Source organism: Centropristis striata, chromosome 13 (genome assembly GCF_030273125.1).
Source record: "Centropristis striata isolate RG_2023a ecotype Rhode Island chromosome 13, C.striata_1.0, whole genome shotgun sequence".
Classification (NCBI taxonomy): domain Eukaryota; kingdom Metazoa; phylum Chordata; class Actinopteri; order Perciformes; family Serranidae; genus Centropristis; species Centropristis striata.
Window position 1 is genome coordinate 6818121 of NC_081529.1, and position 27003 is coordinate 6845123.

At 38.0% G+C, this 27003-nt stretch overlaps 1 protein-coding gene across 1 annotated transcript in view; it reads right to left on the bottom strand.

Moving 5' to 3' along the window:
* The window catches only part of LOC131983838 (myosin-16-like), a 29428-nt gene extending 8220 nt beyond the window's left edge, over positions 1 to 21208 (bottom strand). The window contains exons 1-34 of the mRNA XM_059348649.1: positions 21053 to 21208; positions 20756 to 20899; positions 19811 to 19967; positions 19341 to 19368; positions 19145 to 19247; positions 18972 to 19064; positions 18752 to 18815; positions 18525 to 18623; positions 16899 to 17002; positions 16557 to 16695; positions 16298 to 16399; positions 16022 to 16188; positions 15739 to 15909; positions 15466 to 15642; positions 14981 to 15166; positions 13806 to 13893; positions 13593 to 13710; positions 13381 to 13501; positions 12454 to 12590; positions 11175 to 11256; positions 10912 to 11085; positions 9240 to 9320; positions 8639 to 8785; positions 8372 to 8476; positions 8179 to 8265; positions 7898 to 8043; positions 6899 to 6989; positions 5687 to 5743; positions 5469 to 5555; positions 5127 to 5372; positions 4492 to 4609; positions 2907 to 3034; positions 1551 to 1747; positions 250 to 382 (exon numbers count right to left, since the gene is read on the bottom strand). Of these exons, the coding sequence (XP_059204632.1) occupies positions 250 to 382; positions 1551 to 1747; positions 2907 to 3034; positions 4492 to 4609; positions 5127 to 5372; positions 5469 to 5555; positions 5687 to 5743; positions 6899 to 6989; positions 7898 to 8043; positions 8179 to 8265; positions 8372 to 8476; positions 8639 to 8785; positions 9240 to 9320; positions 10912 to 11085; positions 11175 to 11256; positions 12454 to 12590; positions 13381 to 13501; positions 13593 to 13710; positions 13806 to 13893; positions 14981 to 15166; positions 15466 to 15642; positions 15739 to 15909; positions 16022 to 16188; positions 16298 to 16399; positions 16557 to 16695; positions 16899 to 17002; positions 18525 to 18623; positions 18752 to 18815; positions 18972 to 19064; positions 19145 to 19247; positions 19341 to 19368; positions 19811 to 19967; positions 20756 to 20899; positions 21053 to 21175 (4200 nt within the window). The 5' untranslated portion in view covers positions 21176 to 21208. The remainder of the gene's footprint in view (positions 1 to 249; positions 383 to 1550; positions 1748 to 2906; positions 3035 to 4491; positions 4610 to 5126; positions 5373 to 5468; positions 5556 to 5686; positions 5744 to 6898; positions 6990 to 7897; positions 8044 to 8178; positions 8266 to 8371; positions 8477 to 8638; positions 8786 to 9239; positions 9321 to 10911; positions 11086 to 11174; positions 11257 to 12453; positions 12591 to 13380; positions 13502 to 13592; positions 13711 to 13805; positions 13894 to 14980; positions 15167 to 15465; positions 15643 to 15738; positions 15910 to 16021; positions 16189 to 16297; positions 16400 to 16556; positions 16696 to 16898; positions 17003 to 18524; positions 18624 to 18751; positions 18816 to 18971; positions 19065 to 19144; positions 19248 to 19340; positions 19369 to 19810; positions 19968 to 20755; positions 20900 to 21052) is intronic.
* Positions 21209 to 27003: the final 5795 nt, after the last annotated feature.

Genomic DNA, 27003 nt, shown 5'->3' on the forward strand with positions numbered 1-27003 from the left:
CTCCAAAATTCAGTCAAATATTGTTCGAAGTCTTCTTACATGTTGTCAGCTATTATTTCGTACCTAGTAAAATATGTTTTCATACAAATCTCTGATGTTTCTTTACCCAGACTTTAAGGGTTCCCAAGATTTACAGCAAACACTTTGAGGTTTTTTCACAGCTGCAACTTAAACTCTGGATTTTAACTCACTTGAGTGACAGACATTAATTTGAGTACAGGCGAGTGTGTGAAGCGTGTGTGTATGTACCCTCTCCAGGTCTATGGTCAGGTCCTCCACCTCTCCCTGCAGCCTCTGCTTGACCTTTTCCAAGCTGGCAGCTCTGGCTTGGGCCGCCTCCGCTGCATCCTCGGCCTCCTGGAGACGCACTGCAAGTTTGCGCCTGGAGGAGGAAGGAGAAGCAACCGTGGGATTAAATTAAAAAGTACCAAGACACACACAGTGTTTCATTCACACACGAAACTGACATTTAAAACTTTTGGTTCCTTTTTTAATCTATATTTTCATCTCTTCTCAGCACAGTGTTGATAATCTTTGGTTGGTGAGTGTTGATTTTGGAGTTGTTTTAACACTTGTAGTAATCAAAAAGCTCTGCCAGCGTTGTTACATGTTAACACCTGAGTTAGATTCACTTCATTTGGAGTTGATTTTCAGATTTTGTGACTCACATGTTCGGCTAAAGACAGAATGCACTTTTAATGTATCGTAAAACAAAACAATGAATGTTAATTATCACATTAGTGAAAGGAAATAACATGATTTTAGGGTTAAAAATACACTTTGTGTCAAAGTAACACGATGTATGTTAAAAATTAACACTCAGTGAAAAGGAATTACCAATTTTAGTGTTGAAAATTACACTTAAATGTGTCATAAAAAATCATGACGTATGTTAAAAGTTAACACTCACAGTGAAAAGGAATAACACAATTTCGAGTTAAAAGTGCACTAATGAAAATTGGAGAAGGTTAGATACTCGCTTAAGCAATCAAGTGGGAGATTTCAGAAAACGTGGGGTCCTTTTCTTAATGCGTTCCAGACTCTGTGAAGACTGCCATTAGGTGCAGCTTAGCAAAGCTAAGTACTCTGCTTATTTTTAGCGCAGGCTTTGTGGCAATGTGCTCATATTATTGTAGTGTATTGGCAGTGACTAGGGAGGGGTTATTTTACATATGACGATTTTATTTGTTATATTTTCCTTCTTTTCGGTAAATCGTTACATTTGGTTGTTTTTTTTGTTTTTTTTTGTTTGTTTTCTGTTTGTTTGTTTTCTGTGTTTTGTTTCTCTTTAAGTTATATTACCCAATCCATATCTATCTGGACACATTGGTGCTAATTGTTGTACTCATGTCTACCCCATGTCTTTGTAATTACCATTCAGCATTGCACTTTTTTTATACTGAAAATCCTTCAATAAACAGATTTTGATTTAAAAAAAAACACTTTTCAAAGTGTAATTTTGACTCAGAATCCGTGAGAACTATAAACTCAGAAAAAGTGTTACATTTAACTCCCTGTGAGTTGATTTAACACTCTGGCTGTGAACCTACTTGGTCTCCTCCAGCTCCTCGGTGCGGTGGATGGCGTCCGTCTCATACTTGGTCCTCCAGGACGTGACGTCGGCGTTGAGTTTGGAGACGAGGCGCTGCAGCTCCCCGCGGGCTTCACTCTCCTCATCCAGCTGCTCCTTCAGCAGGGAGAGGTCGTGACGAGCGTTGGCCAGGCTCACCACCGCTGTGTTACGACCCTGCGGAGCGGGAGAGAGGCCGCAGCAACAGCAGGGTTTATTGGAGGTGTGAGGTGTTTTATAGACAACAAAAAGAAAACTAGAGAGACGAAAAGAGGACAGAAAGGTGAGAGGAAGGACTGGAACTGAAAGCTCAGTTCTTAGAATATTCAGATCAGCTGGGGATGAGCAATTATTTCTCCTCACATCACAAAAGTGCTGCCTGTGTGCCTTCTTTTTTTCCCAACACTATCTTTATTTATTTTCAGACATAATAACACATACATATAACTACTGGGACTCCAAACGAAAGAAGGAAACTTAAATACACAATAAAAAACGACACAAATACTACATAAGTAAATAAAAATAAATAATAGAAATAATGGGGGAGAATAAATACAAAACCAACCATACACTGCTCATATTCACAAGTGTGCACTGCACATACACTACTGGTCAAAAGTTTTAGAACACACCAACTTTTCCAGAATTTAATTGAAAATGATGCAGTTTAATATCTCAGTGTACTCTGAAATTAATGCACATTTGCAACATTTAAAATTATTTATTGAGCATGATAGTGTTTTGAAAGTTAAAAAAAAGATTCAAAATCACATTTTATGTTGGACTAAAGGACTAAAAAAAGACACAAAATGACCAAAAAAGACACAAAATGACAAAAAAGACACCAAAAGACACAAAATGACTAAAAAAAGACACAAAATGACCAAAAAAAGACACAAAATGACTTACAAAGACATGAAAAGAATTCAAAAATGGACAAAATAGCCCAAGACTCCATAGAGTTAAGTTGTTAACCCATTTCTTGTTCCCTGAAAAAGGCCTACTTATACAATTCTGAAATGTACATTATTTTTCAGTTTTGGTTAAGCTTACCTTTTTTTATTTACCTCTGGCAGTTCACCACTTACCTCTGTACCCTTTCAAGCTGTTCATTTGACTTGAACTGCTTGAATTTCAATAAAAAAATGGAAAAATTGGGGTGTTCTAAAACTTTTGACCGGTAGTGTACATTAGAAAATGTTCAGTCAACACCAGACAAACATTTTTCCAAAATGGGATAGCTACTTCTGGGTCACCCCCAGGTGTTTCCAGCCTGTGTGCCTTCTAAAATAAGGTTACACAAATGGGTCTGTGTCTTTGTTGTGACTTTTACCTTGTTCTCCTCATCAACCTGGCGCTTGAGCTCGTCAGTCTGCGTGGTGAGGGAGGCCTTCAGCCGGGTCACCTGGGTCAGCTTACTCTGCATGTCCTGCAACTCTCTGCTCAGATCATTGTTCTCCGCTACACACACAAATACACACACAAAGAACAGAATATGAAAGAGTCCAAGAAACAGTGTTTGAGGGCACGGCCTACCAGGCACATGTCCAGGGGCCCAAAGTGCACTGCAAAAAAGGTGTTTGTAAACAAGATAAAAACACTAAATCTGAGGGAAATGATCTTGCTGCATGGACAGATAATTTCACTTGACAAGATTTCTTAAATTAAGATTGTTAAATTTAGAATGTTGAACACTTAAAATAAGAAATTAACTCTTAAAACAAGATAAATTATCTAACACTTCTAAGTCTAAAGTTTTTTTTATCTTGGTAAGAAATAAATAATTGTCAGTGCACTCTGCTGGAGCCAGTTCATCGCTGCTTGCAGCTTTAATTTATCTTGTTTTAAAAGTTAATTTCTTATTTTAAGCGTGCAACATGCCTGTTTCTAGATTTAATAATCTTAATTTAAGAAAGTGAAAATTATCAAGTGAAATTATCTGTCCATGCAGCAAGATAATTTCCCTCAGATTTAGTGTTTTTATCTTGTTTTTAGACACACCTTTTTTGCAGTGTGTCTGAAGCCTTCACCTGCAAAATATCACTTAAGGAGACACGTACCAACCAGGAAGAGTTGGTTCAGTGACAATGTTCAGATTCAATTGCTGACTAAATAACAATTAAAACTGCAGCAGCATTCATATTGAACAGCATATACGCCAATACTTATATGCCTTTGATTGGCAAATACTATCTGTCAACCGATATATCTGTGGGGCTCTACATAAAATGACTACAACAGAGAAAAACACTACAAAGAGACAAAATTAACTAGAAAGAGGTACACAACAAAAATACTCAAAAAGACTACAAAAGGGGATAAAACAACTACAGAAGAAAAATAACAATTAAAATGACTTCTGAGAGACACAAAACAACAGTAAAAAGAGATTAAACATCTATCAAATTTGTATGTCTTGCTGCTATGTAGTAGAGATGGTTGGTCTTTTTGCATGTAGGTGCCCAGGGGCCATTTTTCTCATAACCCACCCATGTTAGTGGCTATACATGTGTGTGTCTGTGTGTCACAGACTGTATAAAGAATGGATGAAGCCAAAATATCCCAGATAAGGCAGCTACCACCTTGTACTGGTTTGGAGTCTGCACAGTAGGTAGTGAGCTGCTGTTGGAGCTGTCAGCCTGTCTATCTTGATATACAGTCTAATGTGGTGTGTGTGTGTGTGTGTGTGTGTGTGTGTGTGTGTGTCTGTGTGTCTGTGTGTGTCTGTCTGTCTGTCTGTCTGTCTGTGTGTCTGTCTGTCTGTCTGTCTGTCTGTCTGTCTGTCTGTGTGTGTGTCTGTCTGTCTGTCTGTCTGTCTGTCTGTCTGTCTGTCTGTCTGTCTGTCTGTCTGTCTGTCTGTCTGTCTGTGTGTGTGTGTGTGTGTGTGTGTGTGTGTGTGTGTGTGTGATGATCCTCACCAGTCAGATGGATTTTAGCAGTGTTGAGCTCAGTCTGATTGCGCTCCATCTCAGCCAGGCGAGCGTTGGCCTCTGCCAGGTTGTCCTCCAGCTTCCGGGCGTGGGCCTCAGAGTTCATCTACACATGCAAACAGAGATACACACAGGTAAAAAAGCAGTTTGGCTGCCCGAGGATAAGGCATAGGGCGCACAGAGCCAGTAACTTCTTTTAAATCACTTCTTAAAACCCACTTTTATAGATTTGCTTTTATGTAATGCTTTCTATCTCACCATCTTCCTTTTTACCTCTTCACTTTTTACTTTTTCACTCCTTTTTATTTTCTGTGTATCTGAGAATGTCTTGTGATTGCTCCTGCTCTGTCTCTCATTGTTCTTCTTTTAACGTAAGAATTGTTTGTCATTCTCGTTGCAATTAACTGCTCTCTGTCAAAGCACTTTGTAAACTGGTGTTTTTAAAAGGTGTTATATAAAGTTATTATTATTATTATCATTATTGTTATTAAATTCATGAGTTTATATTATATATAATTAATAATAATTCATTTTATTTAATAGGGTGCCTTTCAAGGCACTCAAGGTATATATAATGTGTATTCTTGATGGATCGCATATAGATTTTCCAGATAACAATGTACTTTTGCTTTCTGAGTGGTCTCCACGGTGACGTTGAGGTCTTCGATCTCCGCCTTCATGCCCTGTCTGTCCTTCTCCAGCTTCACTTTGAGCCTGGTCAGGTTCTCCAGCTGCTCGCCCAGCTCCGCCATCGCATCCGAGTGCTTCTTCCTGAGCGCCGCGGCCGTGGCCTCTGATTGGAGCGCGGCCTCCTCCAGCTCACGCCTCAGCTTCAGCAGGTCCGTCTCCCGCTTCCTGTTCTGCTCGATCTACAGAGTTGTTGGGGTGTAAAAAGGACAGAAGTTAATATTTTCCCTCTTCATCGCTGCCCCTCTGATTGATTGACAGCTGTCAGTCATGCTCACCTGGGCGACGGTGGCTCCTCCCGCCTCCTCCAGCCTATCACTGATGTCCTCTAGGTCTCGGGATAGCTCCGCCCTCTGCTTCTCCACCTTTCAGACGACAGACAGCTTTAATCTACACCTGCAATAAGTATCATCCCAGCTGCCTGCCTATTTATACTTGTCAACATGCGAATACATGATTATAGTTCTGCAGTTATAAATAAGGCTTTAATCTGCACCTTGGCTCTCATCGCTCGTTCAGCTTCCAGCTCCTCCTCCAGCTCCTCGATGCGGCTCTGAAAGGGATGATAAATGTGTATCAGAGTACAAACAGCAGTAAACTTGCTTCTTTAAAAACAAAACATTTATCATCCGCCTCTACCTCTTCAACTCCTTATTTCACCCTTTCCCCACTTTCTAACTTATATATTCACACTGCCCTCTCCTTTTTCATTTGCTATCCAAACATTCATCTTACATCTACCATCTCATTAACCTTTCTCATGCTACTGACCTTAAGCAACATTTATCACTTCATATTTACCACTGCTAAAAAAAACTTTACATGTCAGGCTGCTCATAGGAATTGCAAATATTGCATTGATTATACTGGGACTCTAAATGTGGGGAAAAAAGGGAAAAAAGAAGTGGATGTAACCCTTTCTAATGGCCAGCAGGGGGCCTTCAGACAGGGACATTTCTGTTTGCAAGAGAAGTCAGATTGTATAGAAGCCTATGAGAAAATGACCCTATTTCTCACTGGATTTATTACCTAAATAAACATCTTTTAAATCAGGTTTCAAACACAAATTCAAAATCTTCTGAATACAAAGGGTTTATAGATATTATTAATATTTTTATTTCATTGTATTTACATAATTCTGTTTTATTGTTTTATTTTTTCGTCTTTTTTATTTTTATTAAGCTTTGTCTTTTTTTCTTTTTTTTTTACCAGTTTTATCTAATTTGAGTCTTTTATTGCATTTTTTTGTTCTGATAAATGTATTGTTGTTTTGTCTTTTTTATCTTTCACTTGGTTTTACTATAATTCTCATTGCTTCTTATATTTTTTAAATGTTTCTTTTCTTAACGTTTTGCATCACGTTTTTTAAATTATTTTTATTTTATTACATACTTTATCACTTTTATTAATTTTGTGCATTGGTCTCTAGTTTTTTCATTGCTTTTGTCTTTTCTTTGGTTTTTATGGTCTGCACTATTGGCTTGTCAATGATCTGTGAAGCACTTTGAACTGCACTAACTGTACGAAAGCTGCTATACAAATACTGTTTGATTTGATTTGATTTAGAGTAAAATAGATGACTTATTTCATATATAAATATAAACTAGCAAACTAAATTCATTACTAGACATAATTAAACCACTAAAGAAGGAACCACTGAAATCAGATCATGTTGTGCTTCATGGATTATGAGCCTGTAAACACAGACCTGGTGCTCTTTGAGCTTGCGGCTGAGCATGGAGCTGAGAGACTGTTCGTCCTCCAACTTCGAGTTCATGTTGTTGATCTCAAAGTCTCTCCTGGACAAATACACACAAAACACACACACACACACACACAGTGGGGGAATCAGAAATCAGCAGCACCAGCAGTGTGTACTGCAGGACACACACAAGTATTACTGCTGTAGTGTGGATAGTTTGTTCTGTATGTTAAATGTAATATAAAGGAAGTCAAAAGTCAAGATACTTCCAAAGTTCTATGAACGTGTCAGCTTCACTGGTCTGTGTGCATATTATTGTACTGCATAGTACCATGACCAAGTTTTTAACCAACAGAGTGAGGAAATTTCAGCCGGTCTTTCCTTCTTCAAAGGCCGGTTTGAGGGTTAAGACTTGTTTTTAAGGTTTACGTTACATTAGGTTTAGGGTAAGGGGCTAGGGAATGTCAAGTGTCCACACAAAGGGTAGAAGCAGTGGTGAAAAAAGTATTCAGATCTCTTACTTAAGTAAAAGTACTAATACCACACTGTGAAATTACTCCACTACAAGTAAAAGTGTTACTGAAGTATAAAAGAATCAGCATCAAAGTACTTAAAGCATCAAAAGTAAAAGTACTTGTTATGCAGAATGGACCAACTTACAGTGTTATATTCTACATATTCCAAATATACTATTGTATTTTTATTGATGCATTTCAATTTTATCAAGGTAGGGCTCATTTAACTACTTAATATAGTGTTATGAGGTTCAAGTTTAGGAAAACAAGACATTTTCCTAAAAAACACTTAAAATGTTCACGTCATGTTAAATCTTGACCTGAAAAGTAACTAAAGTTGTCAGCTAAATGGAGTGGAGTAATAAGTACAATATTTGCCTCAAAATGTATTAAAAAAAGTATAAAGTTACATAAAATGGAAATACTAGTACAAGTACCTCAAAATTGTAATTAAGTACAGTGTGTGTGTGTGTGTGTGTGTTTGTCTCACTTCTTGATGACCTCCTCCAGGTCAACCTTTGCGTTCTCCATCTCATTCAGGTTCTCGATGGTCATCTTCAGATCTCCCTCTGCCTTCCTCCTCGCTTTCTCCACCTCCGCCCTGATCCTCTTCTCCTGCTCCCAGCTGTCCTCCAGCTACACCCACACACACAAAACACAAACATCCAACCATGATGAAGGCACTAATTCTGAGTATATTCAGCTGCAGCTCTGGACACATTCCTGATTTCTAAAAAGTCATGAAGACAAACAGTTTTTCAGGCGACGCACCTCATTGACTTGTGCGTTGAGCTTGCTGTTGGTCTTGGTCAGATGGTTAACTTTGTCTTCCTCTGTTTGAAGATCCTCCAGAGTTTTCTAATTAAATTATATGAATATATGTCACTATTACACTAATAAGCATTAAAAGGTGTTTGAAATATGAGTTTATGTGCATTGATTTTTTTCATGTGTGTTTGTGGACCTGTTGCAGTTCCTCCAGAGCTCGCTTTTCCTTCTGCAGCCTGGCGATATGGTCGTCTCTTTGATTCATGTCACCTGTCAGAGTTCGAACCTTAAAGTCCAGACCCTGAACACACCATTGAACAGAATTCAGGGGTTTCATCTTTGTGTCTGTTAATCCACATGTTTCCAGATACAGACAGTAATTAGTAAAAGAAACAACATCTCCAAAAGCTGCTTTACTGCATTTCCTCTCTCTCCTCCTCCTCCTCCTCCTCCTTCCCCCTACCTGTTTCTCCTTCTCAGTCTTGGCCAGTGTGGACTCCAGAGACTCCAGGTCTCTCTTCAGCTCATTCAGTTCGCCCTCCAGCTGCCTCCTCTGGCCATGCAGGGAGGCTGCGTTGCCTTCCTCTTCCTCCAGGCGCTCACGCAGATCCTAAAGCCAAAGTTATTTTAAACACAGGACACTATTTCAGCTGTAACTGAACTCTTATTAAAATGTCTCATTACTAGATTGTATGCATATCACAGATAAAGGTGTTGTGGCATGCTGTGAATATTATTCTGTTACGTCTTACTCTTTTGGACAATGCACATGTATTTCCTATATATTAACATTGAACCGTATATCTTATTATTATTTAAATAAACTTTTTTCAAAGCGTCCTCATTCTTTTTTGAACAACATTTCTTAGTGCACGCTCTTTTTGAAAACATTTTTAACAAATTATGATGTTTAAAAAATTGACTGTGACAAAATCAACCATTTCATAATGTGGTGTGGACATACTCCCAGAATAAATGATCCCCATGCCCAGGAGGAGATTTACTGCAAAATATTAAAGAGGTCAATAAACATAATGTGGTATGGTTAATCTATGATACATTACCTGCATTGATTCCTCCAGCTGGACCTTTTGGTGCATCAGCTGGGTGCAGCGCTCCTCAGCATCTCCCAGCGTGTCCTGCTCCTGTAGGAGACAATGAGATAAAGTTTGTTTATAACTACACAGATGCAAAGACTGAGGAGAGGTTCAGCTCTGGCTTTGGCTCCAGAATAGTTCAAACTGCTGAACTCAACAAGAGTTCTAGTTCTAGAATAGAATAGAATAGATGATCTTTATTGTCATTGTTGCATGTACAATGAAATTAAGTGCAATTTTTGTTAATAAAATTAATAAATAAAAGGAATATAAAAACAGGAGAAAAATTAAACAACAACAACAAACAAACATAAAAAAAGAAAAGAATATATCAACAACGGCATTTGCACAAGCCCTCATGCTGTGGTGAACGGGCCTCATTTAAGGCCTTGATGGCTGAACAAAAATACAAACACATTAGTTTAAGAATATAAATTACTACAAAGTCAATATAGATAACAAATAATACAACTTAAATTATGTTGCAGTCATGCAAGTGCTACCATCTTTGTTTTAATTAGGAAACGGTGACACAACTTCGGAAATTTGTTTTTTTTAAAATGTTGTTTTTTGCAGTGGACAGAAAGTTTTTCATCAAAGATGGATAGAGGAGTCTTTGAGGATTCTGAAAATATCTTCAGAACAGCAGTAAGTGTTGTTAACAACCCTCAGGGTTTTTAAGAGATCGTATTTACTTTTCAGAAAAGCGCCGTGACTCGAATGTAATGGTAATACACGAGAGGCAGGATGTTTCTGTGATCCTTCACAACAAACCAGAGAAGCGGAGGACTTTAGAGTGGTGATTCAGTCTTTCTTTGACTGATTGCTAGAAGCCAGAGAAAGTATTTTGACCTCCTGCTTTTCTTGCTGCATATTAAGATTTGCCAACAGGAATTTGACTCACAAGGCAAATTAACAGTAAGGTCTCCTTAAGGGGTTAGACCACACTATTGAACATGCACTAATCAGAATGCATCATAAGCACCAGTTGGGAAAAAATACTGTGTGTGTCAAGGTAATAATAGTTTTGGATTTTTCATTAGTTTTAGTTTTAATTTCGTTGTGAATTTTTGTTTTCAAATTCAGTTAGTTTTAGTTAGTTTTTAGAGTGAGTTTGCTAGTTTTAATTAGTTTTTATTTTTTGAAAATGCTTAGTTTTAGTTTAGTTTTTATTACTTTTAGTGTTAGTTTTAGTTTTTTGTAATGGGCTATGTGTTGGGTGCCAGATTCAAAGAGGTCATAATAAATTTTGCCTTTATTTCCTTTAGTTTATCATCTCAGCCCCAATAAGGTTATTAACTCTTACAGTTCTGGGTGTTTTGAATTTTGGTTGGAGTGTAGACATCCCAGTCTCAGTAAACAGATTCACCATGTGTTGCATGTTCAAATAGAACACTGAATTATGAATGAAAAAAGTTGACAAAAACGAAAACTAAGTACATTTTCACTATAATTTTAGTTAATTTTAGTTAGTTTTGTAACCACGCAATACAGTTTCAGTTAGTTATCGTTCTTTTAAAAACTCTAGTTTTTATTTTTATTTCAGTTAACGAAAATCTTTTTTCAATTCTAGTTTTCGTTATTTCGTTAGTTTTCGTTAACTATGATAACCTTGGTGTGTGTGTGTGTGTGCGCTTACTGCAGACAGCGCCAGGGCGAGGTCGTTCTTCTCCTGCGATAGAGTGACCATCTTCTCCTCCAGGTCTTTCATCTTGCCCTCCAGCTCTTTGACCCTCTCCACCGCCGCCCGCAGCTCCTCCTCCTTCGCCTTGAAGATCTCATCCTGACGGGCGACCATCAGCAGGGGCTTCACCTGAGGGAACAGGCAGGAAATGTGATGGTGAGGATGATAATGATGATGATTTATCATTTGTCAAGAGGTGAGCCAGTCAGCATTTTCACCTTAGTGTAGAGTTTCCACCAGCCCCAGTAGCGGAGCTGAAGGAACTTCCTCACGTTGCGCTGGATGGCCATCAGTGCAATTCTGCATCACACACACACAATGAATGTAGAAACACTGTAAGTACTCACAAACATGCACTGAAGACCAGTGGAGGAAAAAAGAATTCAAAACTAATACCACACTGTGAAATTACTGATCTACAAGTAAAATTCCAGCATTCAAAACCCGCAAAAGTATCAGCATCAAAATTTTCAAAAAGTATCAAAAGTAAAAGTACTCGTTATGTAGAATGGACCCACTAAGATTGTTATACAATCATGGAAAAAATTATTAGACCACACGTTTTCTTCAATTTCTTGTTGATTTTAATGCCTGGTACGACTAAAGGTACGTTTGTTTGGACAAATATAATGATAACACCAAAAATAGCTCATAAGAGTTTAATTTAAGAGCTGATATCTAGACATTTAACATGGTTTTCTTGATAATGATTTTGGTTATGATCAAGAAAACCATATAAAATGGCTAGATATCAGCTCTTAAATTAAACTCTAATGAGCTATTTTTGGTGTTATAATTATATTTATTTATTAGATTATTATTAATAATGTATGTATGTAAGCAGCATTTTAATTTTATCAAGGTGTGGCTCATTTTAATTACTTAATATACTGTTATGAGGTTTGATTTTTTTTTTAAATGTGTAATAACTTTAACTTTATAATGTTTTTTATGCTAAATCTCGACCTGAAAAGTAACTAAAGCTGTCAGCTAAATGTAGTGGAGTAAAAAGTACAGTATTTAACATCAAAATCTAGTAGAGTAGAAGTATAAAGTTACATAGATGGAGATTCTCAAGTAAAGTACAAGTACTGGAAAATGATACTTAAGTAAAGTACTTGAGTTAATGCACTTAGTTACATTCCACCACTGCTGAGAGGACAGATGATGAGAAAGTATTGTTGACATCTTACTATTGTAAGCTATTTTGTCAACTGCCTCTTCACAAAATTTGGAGTGAATTTAAGTTGGGCTTTTATTATGAAAGGTAAAAACTAGAAAAGTAAAGCTGCACTGCGCTGCTGTTGATAATGTGGAAAATAATAAAAAGTTGTTCATGTTAAAAAGCCTCAGCTTTCTCGGTCAATATAGCACGCATTGAGGAATTTATTGTTTCAGAGGACTACATTTACCATCAAAACGGATTTGCCCTCTTTATATATGGTGGCAAATTTTGTCTTTAAGGAAGAACACACACAGACACACAGACACACTGACCGTCTGTCCACCATCTTCTTAAACTCGACCCTCATTAGAGTTCCTCTAAGTTGAGCCTGCAGCATGGTTATGATCTTCGCCAGCCGCTCGTCACGCATGTCCTCCAGCTTCGCCAGGACGCCAGCACGGAAAAACACCTGGAGAGGAAAACGCAGACAGGTGAGGGACAGAGAAACAAGACGGATGAGAAAAGGTCAACTTGAGGAAAAGCTTTTATTCATTTGAATTAGATAACACAACAACAGTGGTGGATTGTAACTAAGTACATTTACTCAAGTACTGTACTTAAGTACAATTAGTAGTAATATTAAATTAAAGAAATATTAAATACAAAGTATCTCTATTGTCCCTTAATGCGGCCGCTGATCCGCAAGGCGTGCTTTGATGATGTCACTAAGGTTGAATGTTGAGGCTCGTGATTGTGAACCCCAAAATTCACAGCGTGGTCCGTAATTAATTTAAAAAGTTATTTTATTCTATTTCAGCACATAGCAGTATATAAAGTAGTTTAAATGAGCCCTACCTTGAGAAAATGTAAATGCTGCTTAAATAAATGCATCAATAATAGTATATTTAGAATATATATATAACAATCTTAGTGGGGCCATTCTGCTTTATGAGTACTTTTACTTTTGATACTTTAAATACATTTTGATGCGATACTTTTGTTCTTTTACTTAAGTAATTTTTAAATGCAGGACTTTTACTTGTAGTGGAGTAATTTCACAGTGTTTTATTACTACTTTTACTTAAGTAAGGGATCTGAATACTTCTACCACCTCTGCACAACAATAAGCAACATAAGAGCCAGTATGGAAAAAGTGATTGAACTTTTTCACTTTATATATTGATCAATATGCATTTGTCCAATAAGAGAAATCATATAAATGCGTTATGTTTTATAGATTGATTGTGTCAGTGGTGTACCTTGGTGTGGCCGATGCGGTACTCCATATTATCCAGGCCAACTGAACTCAGGAGGAGTTCAGAGGCCTTCTTGTTGTCAACAAATCCCTTTGGGATGACGTTAGGATTGAGGATATAGTATCTAAGAGAGATCAGGAAAGGAGAAATGTGACAGTGGTTAAAAATCAATAATGGAATAATGGAAATGAATGCAGAAGGAATGGGAGTCAGACCTTTGTTTGAATTCTGGATACTGCAGTCTGTTGGGGAATCCTTTCCTGCAGATGCGGATGCCCTCCAGCACGCCGTTACAGGCCAGCTGGTGCAGGATCAGGTGGTTATCTGTCACACCTTCATGTGAAGAGAACCAGGAGTTTTCAGCGGATAGGGAATATATTACCGATGTCTCATGACTTCATGGTCAACACACACTCTCACACACTCACCTGACTTCTTGAACTCATTGGGGACGATGCAGCGGACAAAGTGGGGAGCAGTGCTTCGCAGGGTGCTCATCAGCTTGTTCAGTTGTTCCTGTTGTACACAAATAGATAGAAGGACACCTTTGAAGTTGTTGAATATGTGTTGTTCCCTATCTTGGTATTGGTTACAGGACCCATAGTGTAAAAAATCAGTTTTTATTATAATAAAGCAGATCAAGGTGCTATATAAATACTGTGAAAGTAGGAAAATGCTCGATCAAAACAGACTCAGTCTGTATTTAGAAACTGTGCCTTTAAATGAGCCATCAGGACCTCTGTAAGGTTGTGATGTCACAACTATACTATTTTGTAGGATTTAATGGTTCAAGTCATTCCCTGGCTGTAATGATGGTGCAGAGACACAGAAGACCTGAAAATGCTGGCCAATCATAAAAGATGCGCTGGGCTTTTTCAGGAGGATCTCTTAAAGAGACAGGCGCTAAATCGGAACGATTCAGACAGGGCCTATTTGCAAGCTATATTAAGACAGACAGTATGAGAATAATAAAGTGTTTTTTGAACATCAAAGCATGTAAACACATTCTAATAGAAAGCCAGAATCCAATTATCAACCTGTACATAAGTATAATACATCACCTTTAAATCTTGAGTTTGGTTAATGTTAGATAAGCTTCATGACAAGGCAGGTGGATATACCAATTAAGTAATTATACCAATAATTTTGTTTTCAGACACAATCCTCTGTTAATTGTGGTTTCATTTTCATTGTATTATGTTTTTAAGAGATTGATTGATAAAGGAATATATACACTTTATCTGTCAATAATAAATCACATTGACAGAATCATTTCATGGAAAGAGGTAAAAATATATATATTTAATTCCAACTCCAAATGGGCAACCATGTAGTTATCTTCTTGTTACCCTGTTTCCAGTCTTTGTGCTAAGCTAAGCTAACCGGTTGTTTGCTGACACCTACTACTTAATGGAAAGATGTGAGAGTGGTATCAATCTTCTCAACTGACCCTCTACATAATAATGTGAATGTGACTAATATTTCCAGAATTGTTAAATAACTCCTTTAACTATTATTTGAAGTATTCTGTTACTCTTCCTTATTGATTGAAACACATCCACATACATGTGTGGAAGCGTCTCTATCTGTCTGTGTGAGTTACCCTGTAGAAGTTGGAGACAGTTTGAAAGGACGAGCCTTTCTTCTGTTTCTTGGTTCCTGCAGCGCCCTCCTCCTCTTTGAAGAGCAGAGCCAGCAGTGGCATGGAGGACTTCTGGAAGAGACCCACCACCGTCTCATTCAGAGGGTCTTTGTTCTTCTCCAGCCAGCTACTGATGTTGTAGCCCACCTGTGAGAGACACAGACAGCATTAATACATCTACTGTATGTACACACGGTTACACATCCTACTTTATATTCAGAGATGTCAATGATTTTGTTGACAGAGGTGGGTGCACATTGTATTTATACAGTGTTATTAGCAATCCAAAGCTATGCATGCCTACACGTTACACATTACACACAAAACTGCAGATGATTAGAAGAAGCCAATGCACTGGACAAAGGCGAGTTGTTCAGCTAAAAGAGGCTCAAGGCACAAAATCTATAAAATCTAATACTAATAATACTAATACATCTAATACTCACAGTGCCGGCATAGTGCACCAGTTCAAAGTGGGCCTCAGGTCCTTTCTTCCCCCCTTTCGGCTTGAGGAAGTTGGAGGACTTGCCCAGGTGGTTGTCATACAAAGCTGCTTTGAAGGTTGCGTCTGTCGCCTTTGGAAACACACACTGCTCCTCCAGGATGGAGAAGACCCCCATGGGCTAGAGAGGGAGGTGGAAATATAAAATAGGCAGTGAAATCAGCATATAATTATATACATACTCATGCATTTTATTCTGATTGTGTGTGTGTCTCACTCTCTCCAGCAGGTCGATGCAGGCCTGCAGGTCCAGGCCAAAGTCGATGAAGACCCAGTCGATGCCCTCCTTCTTGTACTCTTCCTGCTCCAGCACAAACATGTGGTGGTTGAAGAACTGCTGCAGCTTTTCATTAGTGAAGTTGATGCACAGCTGCTCGAAGCTGTTGAGCTGGAGATGAAAGACCGAGTTGAATCACAGAAGGATGAGATTAAATTAAATAACCATGACAAATAATGTAGCGGGCAAGAAATCTAATGCAGTAAATCTATCCAAATCTCACCTCAAAGATCTCAAACCCAGCGATGTCCAGCACTCCTATGAAGTACTCCCGCTGCATCTTGGTGTCCAAGGTCCTGTTGATGCGAGTCACCATCCACTTGAACATGCGGTCGTAGATGGCCTTCGCCAGAGCACCGATGGAGTACGTACACTGGTCCTGGTTTTGACCTGACATTTCAAATATAGATTTTGTAAATTAGTGCATTATCTGCCCTCATAGAAAAGGCTTTGTTTACAAAAAATGAAATTGAATAATCTAAAAATGTCTTTGCAATACCTTTGGTCACAAACTCATTTCCAACCTTGACTCTGGGGCGTGTTATGCCTTTCTGCAGCTCCCCAGAGTTGATGGCCATGAGGTGGGCGACTTTGTCAGCCACTTTAGGGAGGGAAGAAGGTATCGGACAAGTGATTAATTGAATTATTTAAACAAAATCTTGTAATACAAGCTGGAAAAATGGCTCAGAAAATCATGAAAGAAAAAACAGATAGAGAGAAAAGGGATGGTGAGAGAGGGTAAGGTGGGCTTTCTATACCCTCAGTGGAGTCCACATCAGCCTGTTCCTCTCTGGCTTTCTGTTTGAACTTCATGTTGCCGAAGTGCATTATGCCTCCAGTCAACTTGTACACACTCATCTTCTCATCAGGAGTGAAGCCCAGGACATCAAAGGCTTCCTATGAACACACAAGCATAGAGAAAAAGAAGAGAGAGGATCAGTGCTGCACAACAGTTACACAAAGAGAGGCAATAGCACCATCAACAGGCTCATTTATATAATTTCTTTGGTCATGGGAAGACGTATATCACTCTTTATACTGATTTTAAATCAAAGCGTAGAATGAATAGTTCAGTTCATACAGATAAACTATGAACTCACATCAGTGAGGAGCAGTTCCTCTCCATCATCCATGTTGTCGACCACAGTGACTCCCTGACACACCCACACATACTGTTTGGGGTCTGACTGCAGCAGCAGAGCCTCTGGAAGACATAGCATAAAACATGATCATAAGACTAATCATTTGTTACCTTTAAAGCACGTCTCAATGGTTAATACAAGATTTTTATTTATTATTACCAACATAAAATATTATATTGACCAGTGGTTTCAAACCTCAAGATCAACACCTGTCAGCTTCCAAATGTGTTTATTTGAATATGCGTTAAATGGGATATTATTTAACTCTATTTATTATATATTACAATACTTTTTCAAATATATGAAAAGTCATTATTATTATGTATTTTAATCTAAGCATTTTAATTGTTTCTGCAGTACTGTTAGCTAACAACTTATTTGAACACATTTTTAGCTAACGTTGTTTCAACTATTTATCCACCACTTTTAGCTAACATTAACTACTGAATTTGTTTAATCAATTACTTTTAGCTTACTATTTCACTAACTGTTTCACCTGTTATTTTAGCTAATATTATTTCAACCATTAAGCTCTCCACTACTTTTAGCTAACATTAACTACCGAATCTGTTTACCAATTACTTTTAGCTTACTATTTCAACTGTTTATCCCTAAAGTTGAACTATTTAAATGGGCATTACTTTTAGATATTTCAATTTAAGTCTTAATTTTAGCTAACTATTTCACCTGTAATTTTAGCTAACATTGTTTCAACCATTTAGCTATCCAGTACTTTTAGCTAACGTTAACTATCAACTGTTTAGATTAGTTTAGATTAGATTAGATAAACACTTTATTGATTACACAATGGGGAAATTCACTTGTCACAGCAACAAAAACAGAAGCAAAAGTTATTCATATGAATATATATTTACTCGTGTTTAGCTAATTATTTTAAATGCTTACTCATTACTATTAGCTAACTAATTCAATGGTTATTACTTTTTCCATTTATTACCATTTTTCAACTCATTTCAGCTAATAGTTTATCCGCAGTTATCCGCTAATGTTAGCTAATGTGACTTTTAACAGACTCTCCGTTTCAACATGTGGTGTGTAGATTTTACATCTATATGTAGGCCTAGATTTCTTTTAAATTGTAGCTTTTATTCCTCCGAATTAGTTGAACTACTCCATAATCTTTCAATTTACAGCCTGAGGTACTTGCCTATGGTTAAGACTGACTTTGACTATATTATTGATGGCTGGATTGATTTTGAAGACAGAACATCAGGCAACACTTTTTTCCTCAATATTGTATTTGACAAGACTATTTGATGTTAAACAATATTGGCTTATATATCCAACACAGAGATGTGTTAATGTTTGTCATTTGTTAAAAATAAATAAAAAAAATGTGCAAATTGTCTTTTACCATTTTCCCCTTTGTCAAATGCAGCTGTGAGAAATTATTTGTAGTGTTGTGAAGAAAAGCAAGATAAAGGCACGTTTTCAAAACCATCAACTCACAAAGCTGATGGTAAGACAATGAAGTGTCTCCAGCATAGAAAAGGTCTGTAATTTCTGCTCACATTCACTTTAATTCCTTATTAACTGGTGACATTGCAGCTTTATCCGTCTCACCTATGAGTTCTGGCTTCCTTCCAGACAGTAGTTGGTAGAAGATGTGGTATCCTCTCTCAGCAGCCTGCTGGGAAATCACTCTTGATTTCTCTAGCAGATCTGAAGCACACACACAACAGGTTTTAAGGATGCTAATTGTTTTTCTTACAAATATTAGCATTTTTATTTCATGAGACATAGCAAGTCTTGGCCAAGGCAATAAAAAGATCAATGATGCATCCACTCACAGCTCTCGATGTCGGCACCAGCCAGCTTAGCTGTCGGCCCAAAGTGGATGCGGATGAACTTCCCCTATGATGACACATAAATATTATTTTCACAGATTTAACTAACTGCCCTGTTGTCATCACATGGGCATTAATTATTTCAAGGGATGATGTAAAAAAAAAAAAAAAAAAAAAGCACTAAAAAAGAGCATCTGATGATGGTTTTTGTATGGGTCCCTACAAAGCGTGATGAGTTGTTGTTCCTGATGGTCTTGGCGTTGCCAAATGCCTCCAGCACTGGGTTCGCCTGAATGATCTGGTCCTCCAGAGAGCCCTGAAAAGAGAAGATAAATTTACATAACTTTGGACAACAAAAGCAACATGAAAAAATCATGTCTGCATACACAAACACACACTTGCCTTGGAGTCGGAGGCTTTGCTCCCAGAAGCTCCAACATTGGCGAAGTACTGGATGACCTTCTTGGTGTTTTCAGTCTTGCCAGCACCGGATTCTCCACTGGTGGAGAAAAATAAATAAGGAATGAATAATAGTGAGACATGCCGGCTGTATACATCATTTGTAGGGAAAGGAAATAAAACATGTCCTTACGTGATCAGCATAGACTGGTTCTCATGCTCTGCATTGACAGGACATAAAGAGGGCAGGAGAGAGACAGAGGGAGTGTGAGAGAGGAATAATTACTGTTCCCTCTGAGCAGATCAGAGGACTGCTGATGTTCTCTGTCAGCAGTACCAACAACACAGACAGCTGTCAACTCTCCCCTGATGCCATATAATGGCTTCAAATATTTTTCTGCTCCCTGAACAAATCATCACACGGCACACTAGTTACACAGCAACTGTACCACTCCCTCTTTCCACATAAAGAACCGTGTAATGACTTTCAAGCAACTCGTCCCGAGGGGCTTTATCCCAAATCACCACATACCACTTGCATGCTTACTTCTCTGTAACTTCACCTCCCTCCCCTCACCCCATATTACCCAGGACTGATAAAAATGTAGTCCTTCCCTCTACTCTTCAAAGCCCCCCCCACCCTTGCCATCAACCTCTCCTCACCCATCAGCATGTCATGGTAGGCATTGTCCGAGATGGAGAAGAGGTGAGGAGGAACTTCATTGCGTTTCTTCCCCTTGTACAATTGGGCCACTTTAGCACCGTAGATGGGCAGCCATTTGTATGGGTTGATCGTCACACAGAAGAGGCCTGAGTAGGTCTGGAAGTGGAAAGGGAGCATAAAAAGATGCAGTTAAATAAAATGATAAACAAACTAAGTAATATGAGAACAAATCTGATTCACAGGCACCTTTGTGTGCCTCTCCTTCCCTTTCTCTGTGTGTAACTTGCTTTTCTGATCCAATATGTGCATTTAAAGAAAAACGTCTAGCGATATTCAGGGAAATGTCCAATTTGATATGTCAATATGAAAAACACAATTTCCAATACAGTTAAGGAGTTGTTGTTTTTTTTAAAGTGCTGCAATTTAAATAAAGTATCTATCTATCTCTTTATCTATTTTTTCCACATTAAAGCTTCCTAGTTGTGTACTTCAACCTGTGATGTCCTAAAGTGGTACTCCACTGATTCAACAATTTTGTCTCCATAGTTTTAGGGGACTTAAAATGCCAAGTCATTACTCTGAGTTCTCCTATAATTTTTGTCATCTCCTAGCCCAAGCTGAAATAACCCTGATTACATCATTATGACATCATGTTTTTTCACAGGCTCAGTTGTACTTAAAAAGTTATATTTATTAAGGTTGCGCCGATAAATTGGCCAAACATCAGTAATAGACAAAATCCCTGTATCTGATTTGTGACAAATAATTGCTGTGTCTCTTATCTGCAGTCAGTCCTTTAAAAGTCCTTTTTGTGTGTGAAAAAAGAAGAAGAAGCTTTTGGTTAAACCTGCCATAATAACATAATAACATTTTTTTCTACTGTCCTTGAGATGTGATGTTGAAATGGTTTTGAATAGGTTTTTGTGGCTCTGTAACCGGCTTACATAGATCCTCATGCTGACGTATCGGCTGCGCAGGTTTTCCAAGACGCTGGCCTCGTTGAGGAAAGTGAGGTTGGCCATATCGTTGGCTTGGTAGAACTTAGGAGGGTTCATCTGCTGAACATCATCCATCTTCACAGTCACAGTCTGATCAGACAGGATAATCATTCAATCAATCATTTCATCATCATGAATATTAAAATCACAGTGACATACTCAACAAAACTCTTGACATCAGTTTCCACTTTTACACCTTAAATATACATTTTAAAGGCAAAACAACTTTAATGTTAGTCTTACAGTGTTCTTGGAGGTCTTGACGGTGACTTTGTCCCCTTCTTCAGACTGAATATCTCCAGCAATGAAAGCCTCCTTCTCATCTTTGATCCAGCAGGAGCGCTTGATGTCGTATGGTTTATTCATGGCATCCAGGCGCTCCTTCTCTGTGGGAGCCAGGAATGGCATGGGGTCCACATCGTCTCCGCATTCTCCTTTGTATGGCATGGCTGCTGCTGCTGCTGCCACCAACACACACCAACCAAGTGACCAGCTCACTCACCTACTCACTCACCTAGAGGCTTAGGAAAGGAGAGAAAGCAGAATGTGTTGGTAAAGTAAGAGATAGGATAGTGGCCATCGGTTAAACAGTATCCAGCATTTGACTCGGATACTTACCAATGCAGGAGGTGGAGGTACGCTCAGGAGGAATATGGGTGTGTGAGATGTGGCCATGCTGTTATATATCAGACCTTCTCCTTCCTGATATGGTCACAACTTTAAAACCAGCCATCACCCTGAGGTCTCATCTCTCTGATCTGCCTGGCAGCACGGGATCTGGGAATTCTTCAATCTGCCTCCGTCCATTTAGGGTTTCCCTGGAAAGCCATCACTCAGACTGAAAACATCTCCTTTCCCCACCCCAGCACACCATCTATCTTCTCCGCCCTCCAGCACCTCAATTTTTATCCCAAAGTGCCTCTGCCCTTAACTGCCACTCTGTGCGGCCAGTAGGAATTGGGATGAGTAAGGCATCTTAAATTATAACCATTGACATGCAGAGAACCAGTGGGCCATTTTTCTTGTAACATTTAAACTTTTCTTCAAGCTGTTGCCCTACAGATTTATAGAGATCTACCAATTTCAAACCATTGATGCTAAAATTATGCACTTTTAATGAAACCAACTCTTGTATGTATATGGAAGTGTATGAGCGTCATATGTTATCTTAAAACTGTCCGTGTAGAGTAGAGATGTTGACCAAATGCTGAGGCGTTTTGATTCTAGGCCAAATATGAAAGAGTTTTGCCCAAGCAACATGATGAGAAGAAAACTTGTGTCCACCAAAGCTTGTTGTGGTGCCTTCAGGGAAACGTCACTCTTTTTAGTTTTAGAGTCTTGATCGTATCCAGAATGTAGCCTCAATCTTAACGAGATTGCTCAGAAGTGAAGCAGCTGTTGCTCCTGTTCCCCAAAGGGAGCTCTAATAGATACAGGCTGACGCTGATCACACACATAGAAACAGCCTCAAGAGGATAAATAGTTTGACTCAGCCCGAAACTCTGTATTAGAAGTCCATGTTTTTCAGCTTTCTAAAGAAATTTTTGTTGTAGTTTGAAATTATACAGAGCATTGGTTCCCAGCCTTGGTCTGAGATTCAACAACAGCCCTCAGATGAACTCATGGAACCACTTCATCCCAATGTCTGTTCCAAATGTATAACAATATTCATTATATAAATGACTACTGCTAGAAGTAAATGTTTCTCAGTGGTTTTTCCATTAGTCTACTTTGAGCTAACTCTTTCAACTCTTTATCCATTACTTTTGGTTAAATATTTCAACGGTTTATTCATTACTGTAACCTAACTATTTCTATCGTTTAGCCATTAGTCTACTTTAACCTAACTATTTCTACCATTTAGCCATTAGTCTACTTTAAACTAACTATTTCTACCATTTAGCCATTAGTCTACTTTTACCTAGCTATTTCTACCGTTTAGCCATTAGTCTACTTTAAGCTAACTATTTCTACCATTTAGCCATTAGTCTACTTTTACCTAACTATTTCTACCATTTAGCCATTAGTCTACTTTAAGCTAACTATTTCTACCATTTAGCCATTAGTCTACTTTTACCTAGCTATTTCTACCGTTTAGCCATTAGTCTACTTTTACCTAGCTATTTCTACCATTTAGCCATTAGTCTACTTTAAACTAACTATTTCTACCATTAAGCCATTGGTCTACTTTAACCTAACTATTTCTACCATTTAGCCATTAGTCTACTTTTACCTAGCTATTTCTACCGTTTAGCCATTAGTCTACTTTAACCTAACTATCATTTAGCCATTAGTCTACTTTAACCTAACTATTTCTACCATTTAGCCATTAGTCTACTTTTACCTAACTATTTCTACCATTTAGCCATTAGTCTACTTTAAGCTAACTATTTCTACCGTTTAGCCATTAGTCTACTTTAAGCTAAGTATTTCTACCATTTAGCCATTAGTCCACTTTAACCTAACTATTACTACCATTTAGCCATTAGTCTACTTTTACCTATTTCTACCGTTTAGCCATTAGTCTACTTTAAGCTAACTATTTCTACCGTTTTGCCATTAGCCTACTTTAAGCTAACTATTTCAACCCGTTTTAAATAAGGCTACTTTTAGCTTACTATTTTAACTGATCCTTTATTAGTATCAGCTCATTATTTGGACTGTGTTGTCAACTATGCCAACTATTCATACATCCATTAACCTACTTTTTTAAGGTGCAGTATGTGATTCTGGAGTCTAATTCCCAGGTCATCAGTTACTGACGCTTAACGAAAGTGTCAATATTTGAGACTCACAATCAACTCGGGTGATCTTTACAGGATCAGATACTGCACCTTTAACTATTTTAAATGTTCATTAATTACTTTCAGCTAATTATTTGAACTGTTTAGTCAATACTTTTTGAGCCAACTATGTCAACCATCCATTAGTTCTAACCATTTCTGTATATCCATGACTTCTAGCTCATCATTTGAACTGTTTGTTATTACTTTTAGCTGCCTGTTCAAACTTCTGTGCTCGCTTGCTAACTAGTTTTCATGGCAACATAACTGCAACATGTACTGTTAATGTGTTACAGCTGATTAAAATAAGGATATATTATTTCAAACAAATAATAATTTAAATGTTTGCAAATTGGTTGAGTGACTACAATCTTTCCATGTACTGTACCCTCTGGCATCAGCAGAAGGAGGTGACCCCCTGGAGTTCAATTACCCCTGGTTGTTAATCACTGGAATAGAGACTCACAGGAGCAAATATATTCTACTTCTTCACTGATATAAACTATATTTCACTTTCCCTCTTTATCTTTTTTCCTTTTTCTTATAGCCTAATGTCATTTATTCTTTCCCCCTTTTTCTTTTTTTATTCAAATCATTATGCGAGAACAAACCACCCAATGGGATTTCCCAACTGTTCCTCTCAATGAATGACATCATCTTCATTAACTGTGTGTGTGTGTGTGTGTGTGTGTGTGTGTGTGTGTGTGTGTGTTCCCAGAGGTATAACTAAGTTCCTCTCTATGATTGGAATTATTAAAGTAGTTGTGAACACACTCTGTCTGTCTCAGGGGTTTCACAGGCACTTTGAATAACTCATACACACACTATATAGACACATGTGCACTCACACACACACACACACACACACACACACACACCAACACACACGTAATCACATAATCATACTAACAGCTGTACATGACCGTTTCGGAGGGATAAACTAATTTATGTGTGTGTTTGTGTGCACGTGTATGTGTCTATCTGTGCCTGGTGATACTATGGCCACCTGTGGAGTGTTGACACTTACATGATACATACAACCACAAGTGGACTTAGACAATGCAGCTGGAGATAAAAAGTGGGAATAGGAATAAAAATCCTTCTATGAAAAAGAAAACTGAAATATCTCATAATTATAACATCCACCTGTAACATTATGAGTGTGCGTTTGTGTATGTGTGGTACCGCATCAATTGATACCATCGATATAAAGGTTGCAAATGCATGTGTTTGTGAGACCAAGTGTGTGTTCGTGTGAGCCTAGTCTCTAGAACTGTGTGTGGTGTCCGGCGAGCTGTTTCACTGCTTATGTGGATTTACTGTGTCCTGTAAACAGGCTGGTGAGAGGGTCCATTGTTCCAGCAGCTAATACTGCAGCCGCGCAGCTAACCCCGGTGCTGCTAAAGAGCCAAATCCCTCCAGCCATTATCCCTGCCCACCCAGTTTCCCTCAACCTTCAACGCCTGTACTTTAGAATTCTGACAAACATTTTGTAAATCTTATCATATCATTTTAGACAAAGTAATGCCTTAACATGAACTTGATTTGCTGTTGTAACTGCATTTTATCACCATAATTATAATTACACGCTCTCATTATTCGAGTGAACAGTTCACCCGTATTCTTATTCTCACATTGACTTTTTAGCCATTCTAGAGGCAAAGCTCCAACAGCTATAGGAAGGATTACAATGACGTGTGGTACAGATATATTTTCACGCTCAGAGGACTTTTATGATTCTATGACTATTCCAAGAAGCACAACCCAGTCACAGTTTTCACTTATCCCATAAAATATCACAACATCGACTCAAGGGACCGGCACAAAATTTTGTACGGATATTCATGTGCCTCCAATTCACCATGAGGTTGATTAGTGGTTTTGAATGTATTGAAGGATTGTCATGAAATTTGGTACAGGCATCCACGTCCACCTCAGGAAGAATTGCAATAACTTTGGTGATCCCCTGACTGCGGCAACATGCATCATCTGACTGAAAGCTTTAATTTGTTTTATGACTGAAAAGTTGAACGTTGACTTAGTTCAACTTTAAACACAGAATTTGGAACAAAGCTAATTTAAGTTAAAACGCTTCCAAATATCAACCTTTTAAATCACATTAACCCTTTCCCAATATCCACGTGGTCTTTTTATTTCTCTGCTTTGATCTTCGTGATCATGAACCTGTTGGATGAAACACGCAGCCTGTAAATTCACTGCCGTTTCAAAATGATTTTGTCTGTTTGTTAGAGGCTTCCTCGGACGCTTGAATACATGAATTGGCCTAATAGAATAAAAATATGATAAAATGGAGTTATTATTGAAAAAATCAAAATCTTGGAATATGAATAAGAAATGGCAATCAGAGTGTGTGGGAGGGTTAGTGTAGGCAACAGGTCTTTTAAATGGTGAAATTATTGATGATAGCCTACGCAACTGAAATGTATTGATTGTTAGAGATTGTGGAAAGAAGAGAATGATAGAATATCCATAAAAGGATGCTTAACATCTTAGGCCTTTGTTATCTCACAAATGGACCATTGAAATAACCTATATGTAGTGATGCTGAAGGAGCTTGGAAGCAGAAAGATAAATATTTTTTGGAGCACTACGTTTCTAGACTAAACATACAGGCGCTGCTGTTATAAAAGTGACAGTTCACCTCAAAATCAAAAATACATATTTTTCTCTTACCTGTCATGCTATAAAAAAATCAGTCTGGATTATTTTGGTGTGAGATACCAAGTGTTGGAGATGCCAGCTGTAGAGATGTCTTCCTTCTCTTGAATATCACAGATATAGATGGCACTTGGCTCAACAGCAAAAAAAACAGCAAAAACTCAACGGCACTGTCAATCATGACCCAGTTACTCAAGATAATCTACAGACCTTGTTGTGAGTACTTTCTTGGAATAGTTCCTACATGAAACTGCTCACAACAAGGTCTGTGTTACCAGATTTTAAAATGTCAGGTAAGGGGAAAATTAATTATTTTTTATTTTGCTGTGAACTGTAAGGTAAAATAAGTTATTGAGAGCCTGGGACAAAGCAAAAAAACTGTCATAGATAGTACATGTCAAAGAAATAAAATACATGTAAATGATCACAAATTTTCCATCCTATCTGTTTATTAGCCAAATGTTTTCTTAAGTAAAAAAGATAACTGTCTTTGTTTACAAATCATAAAAACATTGTTAGCTTCCGCAAATAAACATAAATAATCAGGGGATCTATTTTTTTTCGTCATAATGTAGAATACAGTATCTCAGAATAAATATAACCAAAGCAAAACTGAAGGTTTGAGGCTTTAATGGTCAGAACGTGATATTTACGTGCACGCCCACGCTTCCCGGACGCGAGCCCGTAACGTTATAGGCTACACGTTAAGGACATGACGTCAGTACGTGCTTG